Genomic DNA, 26,834 nt, shown 5'->3' with positions numbered 1-26,834 from the left:
GCCTTCCGGGTAGCTGGGACTACAGGCGCCGCCACCTCGCCCGGCTAGTTTTTTGTAGTTTTTAGTAGAGACGGGGTTTCACCGTGTTAGCCAGGATGGTCTCGATCTCCTGACCTCGTGATCCGCCCGACTCGGCCTCCCAAAGTGCTGGGATTACAGGCTTGAGCCACCGCGCCCGACAATTTTTTGTATTTTTAGTAGAGATGAGGTTTCACCGTGTTAGCCAGGATGGTCTCAATCTCCTGACCTCGTGATTCACTCGCCTTGGCCTCCCAGAGTGCTGGGATTATAGGCATGAGCCACCGTGCCTGGCTGAGAAACCTGTTTCTTACACGCTCTGTTCTCTCTCAGTCGGGCAGCTTCACTCTCTCTGTTGCTGTGGTTACAGCACCTTGTAGTGAACTGTGCATTTCTTCTGCATCCTAAGTCTGACCTGTCAGTGCTTTCTAGAGTGGTCTGAAACATGACTTCTGCAGTTTACTCTCAGCACGGCAGCTGAGTGATGTGTATAAAACAGAAATCACATCGTGTGCTTCTCTGCTCCCTTCATAGTTTCTCATCTTCAGACCAAAGGCCAGAGTTCTGAAGGCAGTTTCTGGAGGCTGTTAGTGACCAGGCCTCTGCTGTCTCTGTGGCCCTGTGGCCTTGTGGCCCAGCACTCAACTGATCACCTCATGACCCCAGCCACTCTCCTTGAGCCACCAACTGCACCTGGCTCAGCGCTTGGGCACATGTTGCTTCTGTCTAGCACATTGGGCCCTACCTGGGCGTGGGTCTCACTCTCACCCAGTGTGTTCTTTCAAAATTCTGTTCTTCAGAGAGGCCTTCCCTCCTTGCCCTGCATCACGGCAACTGGCCCGCCTCCCCGAGGTAGTGCCCTCCTCTTACTGGGCATAAGTCTCTTCCATTGCACTTAGTACCTGGCACGTGCCGCTTTGCTTTGCTCACTCTTAGATTCCCAGTGTGTCAAACAGTATCTGATATTAAATGTGCAGTAACTATTTGTTGAATAAGTAGATGAATGCAAAAGTTCTTTTTTAAAACACTGGGTTTGGTAGGGACCTAGGCATACAGGAGGGATTAATAATTAAAAGCAGTGCTTTAGTATTGGCTTGGGATGCTAATGAGTTGGAGGAGGGAAACTAGCTATTCTGGTGGGAATATGTTCGTGCAGCAGGTAGGTCATGCTGCAGGTAGATCTCGGATTTTGGGAGGCAGAGATGAAAGGTGAAGGAGTGGCTTGAGCCAAGTTGGAGGTGGGAGTGCTTGAGGCTGTTCAGGAAGGATTTAGTTACCAGGTCTTGCCTTCCATCTGTGCAAGGTTTGGCATCCCATGCAGGCGGCCGTGGAGTCTCTTCATAAGGACCATCCACAGGCTTTGTCCATCGTTCTGTTTTCCTTGCACTGAAATTCTTCCGTTTTCTCTCTCGGCCCCCTTGCCCCTCAGCTTTATGTTTAAGGGCTTATTTTGTATGGAGATTAATCTTTGCTTTCTCTGTCCCAGCTTAGCCTCTGGGGTCCTCAGTGGGAAATACAGCATCTTATTTCCACGGAGATTCGACAGTCTGTCTCAGTGCTGATGACAGTGTGTGTTTGGGTGGACCTGCTTTGCAGCTAGTGGCTGGCTGCAGCCTGCAGTAGGCTGGTGGGGCTTTTTTTTTTGAGATCCAGTTTTGCTCTTTTTGCCCAGGTCGGAGTTCAGTGGTACATCTCCGCTCGGCTCACTGCAACCTCCGCCTCCCAGGTTCAAGCGATTCTCCTGCCTCAGCCTCGAGTAAGTGGGATTACGGGCACCCACCACCACACCCAGCTAATTTTTTTTTTGGTATTTTTAGTAGAGATGGGGTTTCGCCATGTGGCTGGTCTCGAACTCCTGACCTCAGGTGATCCGCCCGCCTCGGCCTCCCAAAGTGGTGGGATTACAGGCGTGAGCCACTGCGCCTGGCCTTTTTAGCCTCTTCTTTTTTTTCCCCTGAGATGGGAGTCTTGCTCTGTTGCCCAGGCTGGAGTGCAGTGGTGTGATCTCGGCTCACTGCAAGCTCCACCTCCCAGGTTCACGCCATTCTCCTGCCTCAGCCTCCTGAGTAGCTGGTACTACAGGCACCCGCCACTGCGCCCGGCTAATTTTTTTTGTGTTTTTTAGTGGAGACGAGGTTTCACCCTGTTAGCCAGGATGGTCTCGATCTCCTAACCTTGTGATCTGCCCGCCTCGGCCTCCCAAAGTGCTGGGATTACAGGTGTGAGCCACTGCGCCCGACCTTTTCAGCCTCTTTTTACAGGTGGAAGAGCAATGATTCAATCCCTGGCTTCCCTTGGGGAGCCTGACCCTTGCTTCTCAGCCAGTCTGTAGAGGTGTTTGTGTCCCCATTGCCTTTAGGAGTTGAAATCCTGGTCCTCAGTGTTTTCTTCTAGACCCAGCCTCCGTTAGGCCTGTAATCTCAGCCCTTCCTTCATGGTTTCTGCTTTATATCTTGTCAAGGAATGTTTTTATCTTATCTTGGTGCATTTTTTTTTTTTTTTTGAGACGGAGTCTGGCTCTGTCGCCCAGGCTGGAGTGCGGTGGCTGGATCTCAGCTCACTGCAAGCTCCGCCTCCCAGGTTCATGCCATTCTCCTTCCTCAGCCTCCCAAGTAGCTGGGACTACAGGCGCCCGCCTCGTCGCCCGGCTAGTTTTTTGTATTCTTTAGTAGAGACGGGGTTTCACCGTATTAGCCAGGGTGGTCTCGATCTCCTGACCTTGTGATCCGCCCATCTCGGCCTCCCAAAGTGCTAGGATTACAGGCTTGAGCCACCGCGCCCGGCCGGTGCATTGTTTTAAAAATAAAATTTTAAAATCATTTATATTCAGAGTGGAAGGGAAGGTCTTTGCATATCCCCACTTCCATCTTGTTTAATTTTTTATTTTATTTTATTTATTTTTTTTACACAGAGTCTCTCTGTCGCCTAGGCTGGAGTGCAGTGGCGCTATCTCCGTTCACTGCATCCTCTGCCTCTCTGGTTCAAGCGATTCTCCTGCCTCAGCCTCCTGTGTAGCTGGACTACAGACACCCACCACCACGCCCGGCTAATTTTGTATTTTTAGGAGAGACAGGGTTTCACTGTGTTGGTCAGGCTGGTCTTGAACTCCTGACCTCAGGTGATCCGCCCACCTCAGCCTCCCAAAGTGCTGGGATTACAGGTGTGAGCCCCCATGCCCGGCCGTTATTTAACTTTTTAAAAAAATTTACACATAGTAGGATTCACTTTCTTTGGTGTAGAGTTCTGAGAATTTGGGCAAATGTGTGATTTCCACCACAGTTAGGATACAAAATAGTTTCTTCAATGCCCCCAAAATTTCCCTCGTGCTGCCCCTAATTACATCTTCCCTCTAGTTCTTGGCAGCTGCTGATACCTGTCTCTGTGTGTCTGTCTGTTCCAGAATGTCATATAAAGCAGGGGTCCCCAAGCCCTGGGCCACAGACTGGTACTGGTCTTTGGCCTGTTAGGAACTGGGCTGCACAGCAGGAGGTGAGTGATGGGCGAGTGAGTGAAGTTTCATCTGTATTTACAGCTACTCACTTTACTGCTTGAGCTCTGCCTTCTGTCAGATGAGCAGCGACATTAGATTCTTATAAGAGTGCGAACCTGAATGTAAACTGCACATGTGAGGGATCTAGGTTGTGCGCTCCTTGTAAGAATCCAGTGCCTGGTGATCTGTCACTATTTCCCATCACCCCCAGATGGGGCCATGTGGTTGCAGGAAAACAAGCTCAGGGCTCCCACTGATTCTACATGATGGTGAGTTATATAATTATTTTATTATGTATTACAATGTAATACTAATAGAAACTGTAATGTGCTTGAATCATTCTGAAGCCATCCCTGCTAGCTGCCTGTCTGTGGAAAATTGGTCTTCTGTGAAACCAGTCCCTGTTGCCAAAAAGGTTGGGGACCACTGATCAATATAGGGAATCATTCTGTTTGGAGCCTTTTGAGTCTGCCTTTTTTCGTTGAGCATAATGCATTTGAGATTCACCCAGGTTTTTGCATGTTCCAATAGTTTGTCTGTTTGGTTTTTGAGATGGAGTCATGCTGTGTTGCCCAGGTTACAGTGCAGTGGCGTGATCTCGGCTCACTGCAGGCTTGCTTCTCAGACTCAAGTGATTCTCCTGCCTCAGCCTCCCGAGTAGCTGGGATTACAGGTGCCTGCCATCATGCCCAGCTAATTTTTTTGTATTTTTTGTTTGTTTGTTTGTTTTAAGATGGAGTTTTGTTCTTGTTGCCCAGGCTGCAGTGCAATGGCATGATCTCGGCTCACTGCAACCTCTGCCTCTTGGGTTCAAGCGATTCTCTTGCCTCAGCCTCCCAAGTAGCTGGGATTACAGGTGCCTGCCACCATATCTGCCTAATTTTTTTTTTCTTTTTAGTTTTTAGTAGAGAGGGGGTTTCAACATGTTGGCTAGGCTGGTCTTGAACTCCTGACCTCAGGTGATCCGCCTGCCTCGGCCTCCCCTTTGCTGGGATTACAGGCGTGGTGAGCCACTGTGCCTGGCCTTTTTTTGTATTTTTAGTGGAAATGGGGTTTCACCATGTTGGCCAGGCTGGTCTCAAACTCCTGACCTCAGTGATCCACCCACTTCGGCCTCCCAAAGTGCTGGGATTACAGGTGTGAGCCACCGCGCCCAGCCCCAGTAGTTTGTTTGTTTGTTTGTTTTGAGACGGAGTCTTGCTGTGTTGCCCAGGCTGGAGTGCAGTGGCCAGATCTCAGCTCACTGCAAGCTCCGCCTCCCGGGTTTACGCCATTCTCTTGCCTCAGCCTCCTGAGTAGCTGGGACTACAGGCACCCGCCACCTCGCCCGGCTAGTTTTTTGTATTTTTTAGTAGAGACGGGGTTTCACCGGATTAGGCAAGATGGTCTCGATCTCCTGACCTTGTGATCCGCCCATCTCCGCCTCCCAAAGTGCTGGGATTACAGGCTTGAGCCACCGGGCCCCGCCAGTAGTTTGTTTTTGTTTTTGTTTTGGAGATGGGGTCTCGCTCTGTCACCCAGGCTAGAGTGCAGTGGCGTGATCATAGCTTACTGTAGCCGTGGCTTCTTGAGCTCAAGCGATCTCCTGCCTTACCCTCTCAGGTAACTGGGACTATAGGTGTGTGGCACCACGCCCTGTTAATTTTTGATTTTTTGTAGAGATGGTATCTCACTGTGTTGCCCAGGCTTGTCTTGGATTCTTGGACTCAAGACATCCTCTGGTCTCAGTGTCCCACCGTGTTGGGATTACAGGTTTGAGCCACTGTGTCCAGCCTGTTTGTTTTTATTGTTGAGGAGTACTCCTTGGTGTGAACATACCAATTTGTCGGTTCGCCCATTGATGGACATTTGGATTGTTTCCAGTTCTTTGTTTTCCATCTTGTTTTTTAATAAAGGTAACGCGTGAATAGTTCACATTGAAAGGTATCCAAACAACACAGAAGGACCTAGAGCTCGTTAGGAGTTCCTTTGCCCTTTCTCCCAGTTCATCACCTCCCCACAGCTAGCAAATTTGGGATTCATTTTTCTGGGTTTCTTTCCATACATCAGAACATGCATTCTCAGTGAGGGCGATATCTCCAACAAGGGAGTCATAGTTAGTTCTTGGAAGAAAGGTGAAAAAATGTAGACATTACAGTGTTTTGTGGCCTCCCAAAGATCCCAACACCTGAACAGATATACAGTGTAGTATATCTGTGTACAGCTGTGGCTTTAAAATTTCATGGGGAGGCAATTAGGAGAAAAACTTACAAAAATGTTCCTTAGCGGGGCTGTGGAAAAGTAAAGATCGGGAAACAACAGAATGATGGATTGGGGATTCATAACCTTATTACTTGGTGTTGGATGAAGCACTTTTTCAGTTTTTCTTGAACTTCTCTCACAAGCTGAAATAAATCCCACCTGGTCTAGTGTAGGGGCTTTGGTTCATTAGGTTACGGACCCACTACCACCTCCATGATTTAAAATCCCTGGAATTGTAACCTATTAAATGGAAGGGACATTGGAGACATTGAGGGGAGGCTTTCCTGTTGATCCACCATTACAGCACCCTGACAGTTCAGTTCTCTGTAGTAACACACAGTGTGATAAGCCCTAGACAATTTAAAAATTCAGTTTAGCCCACTTTGTATCATTCGGAATTTATATATTTCAGGAACTAGTATGGAACTTTTGTAATGTGCCTTTTGGTGGGAGAATAATGAAGGTTTTGTTAGCATGTAGATCTTGGGTTAATAGCTTTTGTTACGTGACATCTAGTGCTACTATCTTATATTGAAAGTATTTTTTGTAACATTTATTATGAAAAATTTCAAAGATACACAAAGATTGAAAGAATTTTGTGGCTGGCCGGGCGTGGTGGCTCACGCCTGTAATCCAAGCACTTTGGGAGGCTGAGGCGGGTGGATCATATGAGACAAAGAGTTCGAGACCAGCCTGGCCAATGTGGTGAAACCCTGTCTGTACTAAAAATACAAAAATTAGCTGGTTGTGGTGGCTCACACTTACAGTCCCGGCTACTTGGGAGGCTGAGGCACAAGAATCACTTGAGCCCAGGAGACAGAAGTTGCAGTGAGCCGAGATTGTGCCACGGCACTCAAATTTAGGTGACAGAGTGAGACTCTGTCTCAAAAAAAAGAGAAAATTTTACAGTGAACACTAGTATACCTGCCACTTAGTTTCCATTAAACATTTTACCATACTTGCTTCATCATACCTGTTTATCTATTTGTCTTAAATTTTTTTTTAAAAAAGCATTTCAAAATGTGTGTGTGTCAGCATCTCTGTAGAGAGTTGAATTAAAATTAGGGGCCAGGCCAGGTGTGGTGGCTCATGCCTGTAATCCCAGCACTTTGGGAGGTCAAGGCAGGAGAACTGTTTGAGCCCCAGTAGTTCGAGAGCAGCGTAGGGAACATGTTGAAACCCTGTCTGTACAAAAAAGTACAAAAATTTGACTGGGCACAGTGGCTCATGCCTGTAATCCAGCACTTTGCGAGGTCGAGACAGGTGGATCACTTGAGGTTAGGAGTTGGAGACCATCCTGGCCAGCATAGTGAAACCCTGTCTCTATTAAAAATACAAAAATTAGCTGGGCATGGTGGCGCACACCTGTAATCCCAGCTACTCAGGAGGCTGAGGCAGGAGAATTGCTTGAACCCAGGAGGCGGATGGTGCAGTGAGCCGAAATCACGTCGCTGCGCTCCAGCCTGGGTGACAGAGTGAGCCTCCGTCTCAAAAAAAAAAAAAAAGTGGGTGTGATGGTGTGTGCCTATAGTCCCAGCTACTTGGGAGGCTGGGGTGGGAGGATCACTTGAGCCCAGGAGGTGGAAGTTACAATGAGGTGAGATTGGGCCACTGCACTGCAGTCTGGAACAGAGACCCTGTCTCTGAATAAATAAGTAAAATTAGGGGCCAGGCATGGTGGCTCACGCCTGAAATTCCAGCACTTTGGGGGGCTGAGGTGGGAGGATTGCTTGTGGCCAGGAGTTTAAGACCAGCATGGGCAACATGGTGAAACCTTGTCTGTACAAAAAATAAAAAAATTAGCCGGCCATGGTGGCATGCATTTGTAAGTCCCAGCTACTTGGGAGGCTGAAGTGGGAGGATTACTTGAGCCTGGAAGGCAGAGGTTATGGTGGGCCAGGATTGTGCCACTGTACTGCAACCTGGGTGACAGAGTGAGACCTTGTGTCAAAAAAAGAGAAAAAATTAGGAGTTAAAATTGAGTTAAAATTAGAAACATAGTCATTAAAAAATTTTAAAGTTGTTTAGCCATTGTTGGTAGCTTTGCTGTCCATTGGGATACCTGTACTATGTTTTTGAGAAGTGTTATTTTAGATGAACAGTTTCTCTGCATTATAGTTGCTTGTCTTTGTTTCTTTAACTTGTTTATAACGTCACTGAGGTCGGGAGCCATTTAACAAAATTGAAGTATAATTTACATATGGTGAAAGTTTATGCTTTTTTTTTTGAGACGGAGTTTCGCTCGTTGCCCAAGCTAGAGTGCAATGGCGCAATCTTGGCTTACTGTAACCTCCGCCTCCCGGGTTCGAGCAATTCTCCTGCGTCAGCCTCCCGAGTGGCTGGGATTACAGGTGTGCACCACCATGCCCGGCTAATTTTGTATTATTGGTTAGGGATGGGGTTTCTCCATGTTGGTCAGGCTGGTCTTGAACTCCTGACCTCAAGTGATCCACCTGCCTCAGCCTCCCAAAGTGTTGGGATTATAGGCATGAGCCAGCGCGCTCATCCAAGTTTATGCTTTTTAGTGTACGGTTGAATTTTTTTTCTTAGTCCATTTAATGTTACCATCTGTGTACTTTTTGTTTTTTTGAGACAGAATCTCGCTGTGTTGCCCAGGCTGGAGTGTAGTGGTGTGATCTTGGCTCATTGCAACCTCCACCTCCCAGGATCAAGGGATTCTCCTGCCTCAGCCTCCTGAGTAGCTGGGATTACAGGCATGTGCCACCATGTCCAACTAAATTTTGTATTTTTAGTAGAGACAGGGGGTTTTACCATGTTGGCCAGGCTGTTCTCGAACTCCTGACTTGAGGTGATCCGCCTGCCTCGGCCTCCCAAAGTGCTGGGATTACAGGCATGAGTCACTGCACCTGGCCCATCTGTGTACTTTTGAGAGACACATTCCATCTTGTAACCATCATCACAAATCAAGCTGTAGCTACCGTTCTTTACTTCCCCATTTCCTCATGCCCTTCTCTAGTCAGCTCCGTCTCCGCCTTCAGCCCGTCAGGTTCTGTTCTAGTCTCTGTCCCCACAGTTTTCCTTGTCCGGAATGTCATGCCAGTGACCCACACAGCCCTCCGCCTCGTTATTTGGCATCTTGCACCTGTGAGACTCAACTGTGTTGTGGGTGTGTCAGTGGTTTGTTCGTTGGTGTTGCTGGATTGTGTCTGTTGTATGGCTCTATCACTGTTTGATGTGTCTGCTCATCGGGGAAGGTCAGTTTTAATATTCTGATATGTTTCAGTGGATCTTTTTCTGTATGTTTAACTTAGTAGTGATTGTGTTATGCAATTGGTAACCTGCTTTTTTCGCTTAATATATCTGGAAATTTTGGTTTTGTTACATATTTTCCATCTAGAACTTCAACATTGGAAATTTCTGATTATGCTTTTTAATTTTTTTTGGTATTCTGCAGTGAGTATTATTTATGTACAATTTTTTAGGTTGGTGGGTTAATTTCCTTCAGATAGATTTCTAGAAGTAGGGTTACTAGGCCAAAAGTTTTGGGGTCAGATGGGTTCCTTCCACTTTCCTATTGCCGTATGCAGTCTACTCCTACAGGGCGTTTTTTTGGTTCTGAACCCATTTGAAATCTTTTCTACATCTTCCCAAATTGCTTCTGTTAATTCCCTTTAGCAGAATTAGTGGAGTGCCAGTTGTCTGATTTAATGTCTTGGCTAAGTGGGTCTGGGGAAATATTTATTTTAGTCTATATTCCTCTTTTTAGTAGCAAGGTTGGTCGTTTTCCTCTCAGCTGGTTAAGTACATCCTGTTCTCTTTTTGTGAACTTTTTTTTTTTTTGAGTAGGAGTCTGTTGCCCAGGCTGGAGTGCAGTGGCAAGATTTTGGCTCACTGCAACCTCCACCTCCCAGGTTCAAGCGATTCTCCTGCCTCAGCCTCCCAAGTAGCTGGGATTACAGACATGTGCCACCAAGCCCGGCTAATTTTTTGTATTTAGTAGAAACAGGGTTTCACCATATTGGTCAGGCTGGTCTTGGACTCCTGACCTCAGGTGATCCACCCGCCTCAGCCTCCCAAAGTGCTGGGATTACAGGCGTGAGCCACCATGCTCAGCCTCTTTTTGTCTTTAATTCATTTTTCTACTGGGATTTTAATGTTTTTCTTACTGATTTGTATGAGTGCTTTTTACGGTATTGGTAATAGCTTTTTGTCATACCTACTTCAAATATTCTTTCCAAGATATTTAGTTTTAGATTTTGATGATTTACTTTTTGAGTTTTAAACATTTAAAAATTATCTTCAAATCTGTTTTTTCAGTTACAACTTTATGTTTTTTTTTTTTTTTTGAAACGGAGTCTCGCTCTGTTGCCCAGGCTGGAGTGCAGTGGCCGGATCTCAGCTCACTGCAAGCTCCACCTCCCAGGTTTATGCCATTCTCCTGCCTCAGCCTCCTGAGTAGCTGGGACTACAGGCGCCCCGCCACCGCGCCCGGCTAGTTTTTTGTATTTTTTAGTAGAGACGGGGTTTCACCATGTTAGCCAGGATGGTCTCGATCTCCTGACCTCGTGATCCACCCGAAGTGCTGGGATTATAGGCTTGAGCCACTGCGCCCGGCCAACTTTATGATTTTTTTTTTTTTTTTTTTGAGACGGAGTCTCGCTCTGTCACCCAGGCTGGAGTGCAGTGGCCGGATCTCAGCTCACGGCAAGCTCCGCCTCCCGGGTTCACGCCATTCTCCTGCCTCAGCCTCCCGAGTAGCTGGGACTACAGGCGCCTGCCACCTCGCCCGGCTAGTTTTTTGTATTTTTTTTTAGTAGAGACGGGGTTTCACCATGTTAGCCAGGATGGTCTCGATCTCCTGACCTCGTGATCCGCCCGTCTCGGCCTCCCAAAGTGCTGGGATTACAGGCTTGAGCCACCGCGCCCGGCCTTTATGATTTTTAAGGTTAGGAAATTGAATTTCCTTCAGAGATTTAGTAAATATTCACTTTTGTGTTCGAGTTTAACATTTTTTTTTCTATCACCTACCAGAAGGAACATTTTGATTTTTCTTTATTTCATTTTGTTTTACATTTAATATAAAACTTAGAAAGTTAGCTTATAAAAATGCTTTATTTATTTATTTGCTTGTTTGAGACAGAGTTTTGGTTGTGTTGCCCCAGGCTGGAGTGCAATGGCTCAATCTCTGCTCACTGCAACCTCCACCTCTCAGATTCAAGCGATTCTCCTGCCTCAGCCTCCTGAGTAGCTGGGATTACAGGCGTGTACTACCACGCCCAACTAATTTTTTTATTTTTAGTAGAAATGGGGTTTCACCATGTTGGTTAGGCTGGTGTCGAACTCCTGACCTCCAGTGATCCGCCTGCCTTGGCCTCCGAAAGTGCTGGGATTACAGGCACGAGCCATCAGGCCCGGCCACTTAATTTATTTCGATGTATGGTTTGTGATGAGAGTTTAAGTTGAATTTTCTCAATGCATTAATTAGTTTCTATAACGTAACTTTACAATTCCTAACGCTTACGTTTCCCCTGGTTTTCTGAAGTACTGTATGTGAGAGTTTCTTTCTAGCCATCATTTTCTCTTACTGATCTCCTTTGACACTCTGGGAATGTATCGTAAGGAAATAATCCCGAATATACTCTACTTATGTTAATTTAGCTTTTGTGCCAGTTTCACACCGATCTCCTGTCGTAATGCTTGTTTAATAAGATCAGGAACAGAAGCTTGTTTTGAAAGTAATAAGCATTGTTAACTGCCCCCACCTGGAGCTCCTGTCCCTGCACCCACTCTGACGGGCTCTCTGCTGCGTGGTGGGAGGGGCATGCTCTTCCCTTAAGCTATGTTTGCTGCAGCCCGCGTGCTGTCTTCTGACTCCCATCTTCAGAAACTAACCATCTGATCAAAGCATGCCTTTCTGCTGCTAGTTTAAATGTGCACTGTAAACATGTTTGTAAGGAATATACTTGTGCATTTATAAATTCTGTAGTTTTTGATTTCATATATATGTATATTTCAGCCGGGTACCCGAAACTTGGAAGAGCCTTATACGTTTTGTAACTTCTTTTTTTTGGGATGGAATCTTGTTCTTCATTGCAGCATCAATTTCTTGGGCTCAGGTGATCTCCTCCTTCAGCCTCCTGAGTAGCCGAGACTAAGGCTGCTACATTGCCACCATGGCTGGCTAATTTTTCTATTTTTCTTATAGAGATGGGGCCTCACTATGTTGCCTAGGCTGGTCTTGAACACCTGACCTCAAGTGGTCCTCTTGCCTCAGCCTCCCCAGGTGCTGGCATTACAGGTGTGAGCCACCATGCCTGGCCATTTTTTATCCTCTTCAGATTCATGATTTTTAAAAATCCACTGTGCATTTTCTCATAGAGGTAAGCAGTGATGTCCTTGTGATGAACAGGGGGTCTTGTTTGTCTTGGAGGAAGCAAGAAGAAGCTCTCTGATAGCTGTCCAGCCAGGGTTGAGGTGAAGGCTCCCCAAAAAGACGGGGCAGCTGGGTATGTCCAGCAGGACTGGAGAAGTCTGAATGGTGGCATCCAGGTCAAGCTGGCTTCTCTGATGGGCCTAAATGTGAACTGGAACGTTGGGGGGTGGTGTGGCTTCTCACCCACTGACTCAGTGCTAAACTATGACACCAAGAGTCCATCTGCTTCCCTTGAAAACTTGAATGAGATTTTTGCTCCTTTATGACATAAATTAGTTATTAAATAGATCCAAGCAGCAGCCACCCCCTTGATGTGGGACAGTGTCCCACCTCTCCTCTTGGAATGCTGGCACTCAGTTGGGTGCCAGGTGCCACTCACCATTGCATTTGCACCCTTGCTTCTCTTAGGGGAGAAAGAGCGACCACAATGGGGAACAGATGGGGCTGCAGTGGTGGGGCCCACTGCTTACTTTTAGTCCTCCTTTCCCCTGTAGATACTGGAGTCTGTAGCCCAGGTCTGACCCTGTCTCACCCCAGGATTACCCTTGTCTGCTCCATCCTCTGCTTCATCCTGTCTTGAAAGCTGACTTTCCTCAGTGGCCCCATCTGCTCCTCCACGGCTGTTTCTCGTCCACTTGTGCTCAGCAGCGTTTGGGTTACAGCTCCTTTGAGGTTGTGGTACAGCCTCCCAGAGGGTTTGCAAAACCAGAAAGGTGACTCACCCCAGAGTAAGAGCCAGGTCCTGGCCATCTCCCTTCTCTCTCCCTTGAGACCTTCTCAGTTTCTTCTCTTCATGTGTTCTTAGGGAGAATGTTGAGATCTGAGGCCGTTTCCTACCTTCCACTCCAGGACTTGATGTCATATTTTCTCCTAGCTCCTGGCATAGGCTGGCAGCCTCCCCAGGGCAAGGACCGTCTTACTCATGTCTGTCTCTACTCTCCTGTGGTAGCACTGGGCCTGACACACAACTGGGGCTCAGTGTCTTTGAACTGGATTTACAAGAGGAGAGTTTGCAGTTGAGGTAGTCCTGGAGGTTGATAAGAACTACTGGCTGGGGAGGGCTGGGTATTTGCTTCTGGCGAGGTGGTGCTGCACACCCTCATTCAACAAGAGTCACAGAAAGCGTCCTGGGCACTGGACGGCAGTGAGCAGGGAGCTGTCCCTCCGTAGGGAGAGGCGGGCAGAGGCTGGAAAGGGGCCTCCTGGTCCACAGCGTGAGTGTTGGCTTCAGACCTTGCTCTTCTGCCTGCCGGCTGTGTGGCCTTGAACAGCTCACAGATATTCCTATAGCTCAGTCTCCTAGTCCTTCAAATGGGGTGTGAGTAGTGCCTACCCCACAGGGCGGCCGTGAGGATTTGAGGGATGACCTGGTCTCTCTAAGCGCCCACACAGGTTAGCTGCTGAGGTCAGCGATGATTGGTACGTTCCTCCTTCAGTAGGTGGTTTAGATTACCTACCCACTCCCATGGGGCCCACCCCAGGCACAGCAGTGACTGAGGATACATTTCTCCAGCTGTGCCATATTGAATGTGAGTCAGCTCTGTTGTTTGAATCAGATGCGGTGGGAATATACTTTCACAGTGTCTTTTCAATGCTGTTAAATGATAATAAAACAATTATGTGTGCCTTCAAGTAACTTGATTTTAATTTTAATTTTTAGGAGAACGACACATTGGATACAGAAGGGAGGTGATCATGCACCATGGCACTGGCCCCCAGAACGTCCAGCATCAGCTGCAGAGGCCCAGGGCCTGCCCTGGCAGCGAGGGTGAGGAGCAGTCGGCCCACCCCAACCCACCCCCGTCCCCCGCAGCTCCCTTCGCTCCCTCAGCGAGCCCATCGGCACCCCAGTCTCCCAGTTACCAAATACAGCAGCTGATGAATAGGAGCCCTGCAGCCGGGCAGAATGTGAACATCACCCTGCAGAGCGTGGGCCCTGTCGTCGGGGGAAACCAGCAGATCACACTGGCCCCACTGCCGCTCCCCAGCCCCACCTCTCCAGGCTTCCAGTTCAGTGCTCAGCCTCGGCGGTTCGAGCATGGGTCTCCATCATACATTCAGGTCACATCCCCACTGTCCCAGCAGGTCCAGACCCAGAGCCCCACGCAGCCCAGCCCCGGGCCGGGGCAGGCCCTGCAGAATGTGCGTGCAGGTGCTCCTGGCCCTGGGCTGGGCCTCTGCAGCAGCAGCCCCACGGGGGGCTTCGTGGATGCCAGCGTGCTGGTGAGGCAGATCAGCTTGAGCCCATCCAGTGGCGGACACTTTGTGTTTCAGGATGGGTCAGGACTCACCCAGATCGCCCAGGGAGCCCAGGTTCAGCTCCAGCACCCGGGTACGCCCATCACAGTCCGAGAGCGGAGACCCTCCCAGCCCCACACACAGTCAGGGGGCACCATCCACCACTTGGGACCCCAGAGCCCTGCAGCCGCAGGTGGGGCCGGCCTGCAGCCCCTGGCCAGCCCAAGCCACATCACCACGGCTAACTTGCCACCACAGATCAGCAGCATCATCCAGGGCCAGCTGGTCCAGCAGCAGCAGGTGCTGCAGGGGCCGCCGCTGTCCCGGCCCCTGGGCTTCGAGAGGACGCCTGGCGTGCTGCTCCCCGGGGCTGGGGGCGCAGCGGGGTTTGGGATGACGTCCCCACCCCCGCCCACCAGCCCTTCCAGGACTGCCGTGCCCCCAGGCCTTTCCAGCCTCCCACTCACGTCTGTGGGGAACGCGGGAGTGAAGAAGGCTCCCAAGAAGTTGGAGGAGATTCCCCCAGCCTCTCCGGAGATGGCGCAGATGAGGAAGCAGTGCCTGGACTATCATTACCAGGAGATGCAGGCTCTGAAGGAGGTCTTCAAGGAGTATTTGATTGAACTGTTTTTCTTGCAACACTTTCAAGGGAATATGATGGATTTCTTAGCTTTCAAGAAGAAACATTATGCCCCGTTACAAGCATATCTTAGGCAGAATGATTTGGACATTGAAGAAGAGGAGGAGGAGGAGGAAGAGGAGGAAGAAAAATCTGAGGTTATCAATGACGAGGTAAGAAACAGGAGTTAATTTGCTTAGTCATTATGCTACAGTGAATTAAGTAATAATTATTGAGCCTGCGGTATTTTAAGGTTTTGGTTTCACAAGGATTTGAGCCATAAGTAGAAGTGAAGAATATGTTTGGCCTCCTTCATGGGAAGGAAGAGCTGTTGAGCCCAGAAGTGTCAGGAGGAAGGGACGGAGCTGCGCTACGATGAGTGCGTATTCAACACCCAATGTTTTCATTGAGCACCAAGGGTTCATCTCAGGTTCAGAGAGCTCAGCAAGCGTGTCCAGTTTTTCCCCCTTGTATCTGGGTGTGGTTTGTTGGCTGACGCTGACAGCTATCACGGGCCAAAAGTGTGAAGGCCCAGCACCCTTTGTCTGGTTTTCCAAGTTTCACATTTTACTTCTCTAGAGCTCCTTAAAAACACCATCAGCATGGTTTTCAAACCGATTGAAGTCACTAGCTTTTTATAATAACCAGTCATAAGTCACTAGATGTATGTATATGGGACCTTCATCATTAAAATAGTTATTATGGCAAAAAACTAGTTTGAGAACTTACTCAATTTTTAGATGTAGTCTTAAAATTTGAGATCACACTTAAAACTCATTTTTACAAATACCTATTAAGTGATATTTAAGAGTGACTCTTTTTTAGAGAGTATACTTTTTGGGTGCCTGGAATGGCACATGATAAACCCCTTCACTGAGATTTCTTAGTACCAGGGTGAGTCTGAGACTTCCTGAAAACCAGAGTGAGAGCGGATTGGACCGTGACGCACTGTATTTTGTGCCTTTGTGTTCTGTAGTGTATACTATGTTGGTGGAGCTTATTTTGTTTTATGATACAGTTAAAATAATTTAAATATTTGTCAGCTCTTCTGCAAAGAAATCCGCTTTTGGTGAACAAAAGCTAGTCTCTTTGCTCAAGCAGTCCTTACTGGTATCTATGGATGTATTTGTGTGACTTTGCCATTTTGTGTTTTCTTTTAACACCTTTTCCAGGATGGACTATATTTATTTTTCAACAGGTTTATATGATTATTTTGAGGATTTCACCTCTATTGTCCTGAAACAGTAAAATTCATTTCTCTTATGTTTGTATACCAATGTTGTCTGTAAGCTCAATCCCCCTTATCTGTCTTAGAAAGAAAACAAATTCGTTTTTCTAACTTCCTGCTGAAAAAGACCTTTGCCATTCTGACCCTACATATAACAGAGTGGCTATTGTGCAAATTTCCTACGGAGTTCTTAGGGCTTTGTTACTTGAAGTCTGTCTGCCATATGCATTTTTAAAATTTGAAGTTGCAGAATCTAAAGATATTGCACTTTGACTTAAATTGTAGTTTCTGCAAGGTTTGCAGTTTGAGTTAGGTTGTTGTGCTATAAATCTGTCAGTTCAGTATCCTTTTACAGGATTTGATGCAAAAACATTCCATTTTTAAACCCCAAATGTCAGTGAGCTATCAGCAATAAAATTCTAACAAAATTTTGAGCAGTTGTAAAAATCATGTTGCCTTTTTTTCTCAAAATATTTCCTCTCAGGTAAAGGTTGTGACAGGAAAGGATGGGCAGACTGGGACTCCTGTTGCTATAGCAACCCAGCTTCCGCCAAAGGTTTCTGCTGCTTTTTCATCCCAGCAGCAACCATTTCAGGTACTTTTCGATGGTTCTCAAATGTAGTCTCATCCCAAACTTTTCCTTCATCCAGATATTTTAACCTTCAATATACTACTTGCTCTTCAGCATTTTTTTTCCAGAGCCCATGTCTTATTTTTAAACAGTAAAAAATCTTCCTGCATATACAATTATAAAATTACATTGCATGAGTTAATGATGACACAGATCTTAGTGCATTATTTTCTTTCATATACTTGTAATGCGGTAGTAGCTTTAGCCTGCATGTCATCTAATACTTAGTCCTGTTGAATGTGTACTCAGGATTCCTTGTGTGCTGTGTTTTACATGTTGGTTCTTTCTTGTGTCCTTTATCTGTATTTTGAGAACAGTGCAAAACAATAAGGAAAAAAATATTCAAGTAGATGATACATTGGTATTTTCCACAGCTGGGGAACTGCTGAAGTGAAATACACTTCTGAAATCATCAGGACCATAGGCTTCTAAACGGATATTAAGTGAATGCAAACTGATTTTTTCAATTTTTTGCAAATTCACTCTGTTACATTAGTAATGCCAATTAGTTTAAAAACACAGGTCACTCACGCCTGTAATCCCAGCACTTTGGGAGACTGAGGCGTGTGGATCACCTGAGGTCAGGAATTCGAGACCAGCCTTGTCAACAGGGTGAAGCACTGTCCCTACTAAAACTATAAAAATTAGCCTGGCGTGGTGGTGCACGCCTATAATCCCAGCTAATCAGGAGGCTGAGGCAGGAGAATTGCTTGAACCCGGAGGCGGAGGTTGCAGTGAGCGGAGATTGTGCCACTGCACTCCAGCCTGGGAGTAGAGCAGGACTCCGTCTCACCAAACAAACAAACAGACAAACAAAAACAAACTGTCAAATTTCTACTAGTTTTGGAATAGATAGTGCTGGGTTGTGAAAGCAGTTTCATCCTTGGGATTTTTGTTGTTATTTTAAATTTTGATATAATTTCAAATGTACATAATAGTTGCAATAATTATTTAAAAAAACGCTTATACCCTTTACCAAATTTACCAGTTGTTTTTGCCCCATTTGCATTATTTTCATTCTCATATATATATACACCTGTATAAAACATATCATACTCTTTTATCTGTAAATAATTCAGCATGTGTCAGATAAGACTGTTTCCTTACCTGATGGCAGTACAGTAATAAATATCAGGAAATTGTACAGTAATACAATAATGTATTCTAATCCATAGTTTACATTCAAATTTCATCTTTTGTCTCAAGGATGTCCTTCATAGTTTCTCCCCCCCAGTCCAGCATCAGGTTGTCATGCCTCTCTGGCCTCTTTAATCTGGGTTGGTTTCTCAGGCTTTCAGGACCTTGGCTTTGGCCTTGGCCTGGGCCTTGAAAAAGTATAGACCAGTTATTTTGTACCGTGTCTTTTGGTGTGGGATTGTCTGATGTTTTCTTGTGTCCTATTTGGATCATGCATTTTTGAGAAGATTGCTGTAGAAATAATGGTATGTCCAATTCAATGTCTTATCGGAAGGCTGTGATGTCACTTTGTCCTGTAACTGGTAATGTTACCTCTGACCACTTCGTTAAGGTGGTTTCTACCAGCCCTGGGCAGTGGAAATTTATTTATTTTGCCTTTTGTAAATGATGAGTAATTTGGGGGAAGATACTTTGAGACTATGTAAATATCCTGAATCTCCTTAAACTTTTACCCACTAGTTCTAGCATCTATTGATGAGTCTTGCCTGAATCAGTTATTGCTATAAAGAATCCGTGCTGGGTTTTCTAACTCCATCATTTTGTCTACATTTATTAGAATCAGTAGGCTGTAATATATCACTGTCAGTATTTGTTTGCTTATGTTTGTTTAAACTTACTTAATTTACATTCAGTAAAATGCACTGTTTTTAGTCTGTGCTTGTGAATTTTGACGAATCCTTTGAGTTGCGTAACTACCGCCTCAGTCAAGTCAAGCGTGAAGTCGACTCTTCACGCCTCCCTTGACCTTTGTTCTCCATTGCTAATGATTTTGCCTTTTCCAGAATGAGTATCTATGGAATCCTAGTCTGGGTTGCTTTTCAGTCTGGCTGCTTTCTCTTAAGATAATGCATTTCAGATTCATCTACTTTGTTTTATTTACCATTAATTTGTTCTTTTTATTGCTGAGTGCTATTCCATTGTGTGAATGTGCCCCCAGTTTGTTTATCCATTTACCCTTTGAAGAAGATTTGGGTTGTTTCCAGTTTTTAGAATTTGGGAATAAAGCTGCTGTAAATGTTCACATACAGTTTTTCTTGTCAACATAGGCATTCATTTCTTTTCTTTTTTTTTTTTGAGACGGAGTCTCGCTCTGTTGCCCAGGCTGGAGTGCAGTGGCCGGATCTCAGCTCACTGCAAGCTCCGCCTCCCGGGTTCCTGCCATTCTCCTGCCTCAGCCTCCCGAGTAGCTGGGCCTACGGGCGCCCGCCACCTCGCCCGGCTAGTTTTTTGTATTTTTTTTAGTAGAGACGGGGTTTCACCATGTTAGCCAGGATGGTCTCGATCTCCTGACCTCATGATCTGCCCGTCTCGGCCTCCCAAAGTGCTGGGATTACAGGCTTGAGCCACTGCGCCCAGCCAAGGCATTCATTTCGTTTGGGTAAATGCCTAGGAGTCAGAGTCTCTCTGAAACTATTCTGGTTTGGGTTGCTGGCTGCGTGATTTGAAAAAAACAAAACAAAACTAGGAATCAGATTTATGGGTATGTTGAACTTAAGAAACCATCTGGTGGGGTGCAGTGGCACACACCTGTAATCCCAGCACTTTGGGAAGCTGAGACGGGAGGATTGCTTGAGGCCAGAAATTTAAGACCAACCTGGACCAGGCACTGTGGCTCACGCCTGAAATCCCAGCACTTTGGGAGGCCAAGGTGGGAGGATCACTTGAGGCCAGGAATTTAAGACCAGCCTAGACTAGGCATGAGGCCGAAGTGGGCGGATTACCTGAGGTCAAGAGTCAGAGACCAGCTTGGCCAACATGGTGAAACCCTGTCTCTCCTAAAAATACAACAATCAGCCGGGCATGGTGGCACATGCCTGTAATTCTAGCTTCTCTGGAGGCACGAGAATTGCTTGAACCCAGGAGGTGAAGGTTGCAATGAGCTGAGATAGCACCACTGCACCCTAGCCTGGGCCACAGAGTGAGACCCTACCTCAAAAAAACCCACCCTGTCTACTAAAAATTTAACAATTAGGCCAGGCGTGGTAGCTCACGCCTGGAGGCCAAGGCAGGCAGATCACCTGAGGTCAGGAATTTGAGACCAGCCTGGCCAACATGGTAAAACCCCATCTCTACTAAAAATACCACAATTAGCCAGGTGTGGTGGTGGGCACGTGTAATCCTAGCTACTCGGGAGGCTAAGGCAGGAGAATCACTTGAACCTGGGAGGTGGAGGTTACAGTGAGCTGAGTTCACCCCATTGCACTCCAGCCTGGGTGACAAGAGTGAGACTCCTCCCCCCCCAAAAAATAATAAAAAGCTGTGTGTGGTGATACACACCTGTAGTAGTCCCAGCTACTTTGGAGGCTGAGAAGGTGGAAGGATTGCTGAGTCCTGGAGTTCAAGGCTGCAGTGGGTGGTGGACATGCCAGTATACTCCATCCTGGGCCACAGGGCCACATAGTGAGACCCTGTCTCAAAAAAATAAAAAGGTGGTTAGGTGCAGTGGCTCACGCCTGTAGTTCCAGCACTTTGGGAAGCTGAGGGGAGCGGATCACCTTAGGTCAGGAGTTCGAGACCAGCCTGGCCAACGTAGTGAAACCCCCATCTCTACTAAAAATGCAAAAATTAGCTGGGTGTGGTGGCAGGCGCCTGTAATCCCAACTACTCAGGAGCCTGAGGTAGGAGAATTGCTTGAACCCAGGAAATGGAGGTTGCAGCAAGCTGAGATCACGCCATTGCACTCCAGCCTGGGCGACAGAGTGAGACTCCGACTCAAAATAAATGAATGAATGAATGAATGAATGAATGAATAAGGTTGGGCATAGTGGCTCATGCCTGTAATCCCAGCACTTTGGGAGGCCGAGGCTGGCAGATCAGTTGAGGCCAGGAGTTCGAGACCAGCCTAACCAACGTAGTGAAACCCCATCTCTACTTAAAAAAAAAAAAAAGAAATTAGCCAGGCGTGGTGGCGTGCCACTGTAGTCCCAGCTACTTGGGAGTCTGAGGCAGGAGAATCTCTTGCAACTGGGAGGTGGAGGTTGCAGTGAGCCAAGGTCGCACCACTGCAGTCTAGCCTGGGCGACAGAGTGAGACTGTCTCAAAAAAAAAAAGAAAAGAAAAGATGAAAAGAAACTTCCAGACTTTCCCAAAGTGCCTGTACCATTTTGTGTTCCCAGTAGCAATTTAGGATAGTTCTTTTTGTTTTGCTTCCTCCCTAGTACTTGTTATTGTCAGTTTTCTTTTTTAGTCATTCCAGGTCTAGTTTATTTTAATTTGGATGTCTCTGAAGACTAATAAAGTTGGGCATTTTTTCATTTGCTCTTCGTATATCTTTGACGAAGTATCTGTTCATGTCTCACCCATTTTTTCACTGAGTTATTATTGCATTTGAAAGTCCTTCACATAATATGGACATGTTTTTTGTCAGCTACATGATTTGCAAATATTTTTTCCTGTCTTTGGCTTGTTTTTTCCTTCTCTTAACACTATCTTTTTCAGAACAAAAGTTTTAAATTTTGTGGAAGTATAATTTATCATTTTTTTCTTTTATGGATTTGCTTTTGATGCCATATCTAAGAACTCTGCTCAATCCAGGGTCAGAAAGATGTTCTTCTGTGTTGTCTTCTAGAAGTTTTACAGTTTTACTTTTAGATCTGTGATTTATTTTGAGTAAAGTTTTGTGTAACATGGCAAACATAAGAAATTTGCATGTGAGTATTCAATTGTTCCATGCCATTTCAAGACTATCCTGTGTATGTTGAGTTGACTTGCATCTTTGCCGAAGATTAGTTGACCTACTTGTATGATTCTGTTTCTGGATTCTCTTCTCTTCCCTTCTCTTTAACTGTGTGTTTTTCTCTTTGCCATTGTCACCCTATTGTGATTAATATAGCTTTATTTAAGTTTCGAAGTCAAGTAGTGTGAGTTCTCCAAGTGTGTTCTCCTTTTTCAAAATTATTTTGGTCATTCTAGTTCCTTTCCCTTTTTGTATACATTTTAGAATCAGCTTGTTGATATCCTTAAAACATCTTCCTGGAATTTTGTTTAGAATTGTGTTGCATCTATTGACCTGTTTGGGGAGGAATGATATCTTAACAATATGAGTCTTCCAGTCCATGAATATGGTATATCTCTTCATTTATTTCAGTATTCTTTGATTTCTTTCATCAGCATTTTGTAACTTTCAGCATACCACATATTTTCTTAGATTTATTCCTCAGTATTCCAATTTTGGGGGGTATTATAAGTAGTACTTTAAAAAGTTTCCAGCTGTTTATTGCAAGTATATAGGGTGTACAGTTGATTATTTGAACCTACATTCTGCAACCTTGCTAAACTCATTTATTAGTTTTAGGAGCTTTTTTGTAGATTCCATGGGATTCTCTACATAGAGAATCATGTCTGCAAATAGAGCAGGATTTGTTTTCTTTTTCAATCTGTATGCTTTTTATTTCTTTTCTTTTCTTTTTTTTTTTTATTGTACTGGCAAGGGTGTCCAGTATGATCTCCTTCCTGATCTAGGGGGAAAGCCGTTAGTCTCTCACCGTTAAGTAAGATGTTAACTGTAGATTTTGCAGATTTTCTTTATCAAGGTAAGAAAATTCCCTTTTACTCCTGGTATATCATGAATTGATGTTGAATTTTGTCAAATACATCTATTGACAATGATATGTGTTTTTTCTTCTTGAGTCTGTAAAAATGGTAAATTACATTAAATTGATGCATACTTTACAAACAGAACACACAGATCTTCAGTGTTAACAGTTTGCAGAGTTTTGATAAGTGCATACACCCGTATAACCCACACAATGGTCGACATGTCCATTTCTATCACTCCATGAAGTTGCCTGATGCTCCTTGCCAGTCATTTACTGCCCAACCCCCCTCCTGGTGGTTCTGTTATTATTTATTTTGATACTCAGGTTATCTGTGATTGACCAACTGGAGCCTGTTCAAGCTGGCTCTAGTATACTTTCAACATACCTCTCTTACTTCCTTATGGCACAAAGTGTTTAAAGTTCACCTTGTATATATATATATATTCCTTGATCCAGCCCTGGAATCAGCCATTTCGACAAAGAGCCTGGTTCCTTTCGGTGGAGAATAGTAATTTGATTCTGCTATTTAGGTACTCATTGTAATGGGTTTTATACAATTGAAGATAACTCTTGGCTGGGCACGGTGGCTCACACCTGTAATCCCAGCACTTTGGGAGGCAGAGGCGGGCAGATCACCTGAAGTCGGGAGTTAGAGACCATCCTGGTCAACATGGTGAAACCCTGTCTCTACTAAAAAACAAAAAAATTAGCTGGGTGTGGGGGTGTGCGTCTGTAGTCCCAACTGCTCAGGAGGCCGAGGAACAAGAATTACTTGAACTCAGGAGGCAGAGGTTGCAGTGAGCCAAGATTGTGCCACTGCACTTCCTTGGGTGACAGAGCAAAACTCTGTCTCCACCACCCCCATCCCCCCTAAAAAAAAGAAGATAAGTTGGTGATTATCAGAAAATTTGTGAGTTTTACATCTTTACTGCTAATGCCTGGAGGAATATATTAATGCATTTATAGACCACATTGATAAATATCTGCATTAGAACAGGAGGACAATAGGCCAGGAGTGCCTGTAAACATGAAAAAGAGATGCAGTCTCTACAATACAAATTAAACTGCTCAGACTTTCCATTCCATGCACAAGACTGCCAAGAGTTAAACTGGAGAGAATCTGTTGATGTAGAGCGGTGGGATTCTCGTCTGCTTTTGATGAGAGTGGAGCTTGGTCTAGTTATTTGGAAATGTTTTGCATCATCTGGAAAAGGTGAGCAGAGAGCATACTCTGACCAGCACGGTGCTCTAGAGAGACTTGTATCTGCGCACCGGAACGCACGTGCAGCGATGCTCTAGGGAGACTTTTATCTGCGCACCGGAACGCACGTGCAGCCCCGGAACGCACGTGCAGCCCCGGAACGCACGTGCAGCGATGCTCTAGAGGGACTTGTATCTGCGCGCCGGAACGCACGTGCAGTAATGCTCCTCGCAGCATTGTTTTTGGCAGCCCCAAATTGGAAAGAACCAGATTGTCCATTGGCCACACAATGTGTGGGGCTGTGTCCTGGAGGAGTACTAATAGAGCACTCAGTGCAAAACAGAGAGCCCTGCCATCGTGCACGTCGATGCGCGGATGCGCGGGTGTAAGCACAGCCAAGAGGGTTTAGACACACACCCACAGGTGATGACACTGTAAGGAAACAGTTGTTTGTTTGTTTTTGCTTTATTGAGGTATAATTGGCAAATAAAATTTTATATAAAATATACAAAGTGATTTGGTGTAAGGGTAGTGAGGTGATTACTGCAATCAAATTAATTAGCAGTTACCCTTGTTGTGTTTTGTTTGGTGAGAATGGCTAAGATCTACTCTTTCAGCAAATTCCAAGTATACAGTGCAATATTGTTAACTATAGGCTGGGCACTTTGGCTTACACCTGCAATCCCAGCACTTAGAGAGGCTGAGCCTGGAGGGTCGCTTGAGACTGTGTATTCAAGACCAGCCTGCACAACAGAGGACACCATCTCTACAAAAAAATTAAAAAATTAGCCAGGTGTGGCATGTGCCTGTAGTCCCAGCTATTCATTCAGAAGGCTGAGGCGGGAAGATCGCTTGAGTCCAGGAGGTTGAGGCTGAAGTGAGCTATGATTGTGCCACTGCACTCCAGGCTGGGCTATAGAGCAAGACCCTGTCTCTTAAAAAAAAAGATTACACATATGATACTGTACAGCATTTATCTTTTTGGCTTATTTCAGTTAGCATTAGTGCCCTCTAAGTTCATTCATGTTGTCGTAAATGGCAGGATTTCCTTGCTTTTTGTTACCGAATAGTATTCCATTGTGTATATACTATATTATCTGTTCATCTGTTGCTGGACACTGAGGTTGTTTTCATAGCTTGGCTGTTGTGAACAGGCTGCAGTGAACACAGGAGTGCAGATACCTCCTCAAGACGTGGATTTCCTTTCCTTTGGCTGTGCACCTGGAAGTGGGATTGCTGGATCATATGTTCATTTTATTTTTACTTTTTTGAGGAACCTTCATACTGATTTCAATAATGGCTGTAATAGTTTACATTCCCACCAACAGAGCACAAGGGTTCTTTAGGGAAATATTTAACATACATTTTGGGTAGTTAGTATAGAAGCGGATGTATGGAGTTTTTAAGATATGGGTAAATTTTTATTTCTTTTTTTATTTTTGTCTTCCGGTATAATCTCAAGAGCCAAAGTTAATTCTTAAGGCATGTGATGAGTATGTAGGGATTGCTTTATTATTACTGCTTTAAATTGTATGTATGTATTTTTCCACTTTCCTCTTCAACATTGTATTATGAAAATTCCAAACAAGTTGAATGGATTGTTTAGTGAATGATATCTTACTATTTAAATTCTATGATTAATTTTACTGTGCTTTGAAAGCCTTGCATATATTTTATAATTTCTTTTGTGTGTGTGATATATTTCCTAATAAAAAATTGCTTATAAGTCTGAAAGAGGAAAACCAAGGAGTCTCCATTTTGAGTTACAGACTTTTGAGGCGAGTAACAGTGGATATCTTATCTATCTAAGAAAATAGAAAAGGGTTAAAATGAAAAACATCCATTTCTTTGGGATAAAAAATTCAGCATGAGTTTTATTGCTTTCTTTTCTTTTTTTTTTTTTTTTTGAGACGAAATCTCGCTCTGTCACCCAGGCTGGAGTGCAGTGGCGCAGTCTTGGCTCACTGCAACCTCCACCTCTGGGTTCACGCCATTCTCCTGTCTCAGCCTCCCAAGTAGCTGGGACTACAGGAGCCTGTGACCACGCCTGGCTAATTTTTTGTATTTTTAGTAGAGACGGGGTTTCACCATGTTAGCCAGGATGGTCTCGATCTTCTGACCTCATGATCCACCTGCCTCGGCCTCCCAAAGTGCTGGGATTACAGGCGTGAGCCACCACGCCCAGCTGAGTTTTATTACTAATAGCCAATTGTGTAATTTTCATTTTGACTAGTGAAACTCTAGAAATAGATTCAGAATTTTTTATTACATAAGTACTAATTTCTGTTTCCAAAAGATTTTTAGGTAGTATTATTGAGTGCAGAGGTGTTGTATATAAAATACAGACAGACATGCATTTATTTATAAAAAGATAAAAAAAACTATTCTAAGTACAGATTTTTCATAACTTTCCTGTTAGAGAAAATGAATAATTCGCCATAATTTTATCATCCTAACATTGAGATAGAGTCTCATTCTGTTGTCCAGGCTGGAGTGCAGTGGCGCAATCTCGACTCGCTACAGCCTCTACCTCCCAGGCTCAAATGATTCTCTTGTCTCAGCTTCCTGAGTAACTAAGATTACTGGCAGGTACCACCACACCCAGCTAATTTTTGTACTTTTAGTAGAGACGGGATTTTACCATGTTGGCCAGGCTGGTCTCGAACTCCTGACCTCAAGTAATCCACCTGCCTTGGCCTCCCCAAGTGCTGGGATGACAGGCCTGAGCCACCATGTCTGGCTGATTTTTTAATGTTACATTGCATATATACTAGTTGAAACAAGTGAATTTATACTTTTTTATTTTTTCATTTAACAAATAATTCTTTTTATTTTATTGACTTCTAGTAATTCTCATTTTAACTGCTGCTGCTGCTTCATTATTTTGAGGACCTGTAATTCATCTAACCACTTTCTAGTCTTAGGTTATGTCTGTTCTATTTAGAAAAACTCTTAGGAGTGACACTAGTGAATCAGGAGAGCACAAGTCTCTTCGTGGTGCCCACCGTGTACTCACTTGGTGTTTAGCTGAAAGTGCTG

The 26,834-nt window shown here is 45.1% G+C and overlaps 1 protein-coding gene across 10 annotated transcripts in view; it reads left to right on the top strand.

The window, feature by feature from the left end:
• Window positions 1–26,834, top strand: part of EP400 (E1A binding protein p400) — a 135,002-nt gene that overhangs the window by 2,741 nt on the left and 105,427 nt on the right. For all 10 annotated transcript variants that reach the window (XM_030939898.1, XM_030939893.1, XM_030939896.1 and 7 more), the window contains exon 2: window positions 13,804–15,173. In XM_030939898.1, coding sequence (XP_030795758.1) covers window positions 13,839–15,173 — 1,335 coding nt within the window. In that variant the 5' untranslated portion in view covers window positions 13,804–13,838. The remainder of the gene's footprint in view (window positions 1–13,803; window positions 15,174–26,834) is intronic.

Source organism: Rhinopithecus roxellana, chromosome 10 (genome assembly GCF_007565055.1).
Source record: "Rhinopithecus roxellana isolate Shanxi Qingling chromosome 10, ASM756505v1, whole genome shotgun sequence".
NCBI classification, from domain to species: Eukaryota; Metazoa; Chordata; class Mammalia; order Primates; family Cercopithecidae; genus Rhinopithecus; species Rhinopithecus roxellana.
The sequence above is the reverse complement of the archived record's forward strand: the minus strand, read 5'-3'. Positions and strand labels throughout refer to the sequence as shown.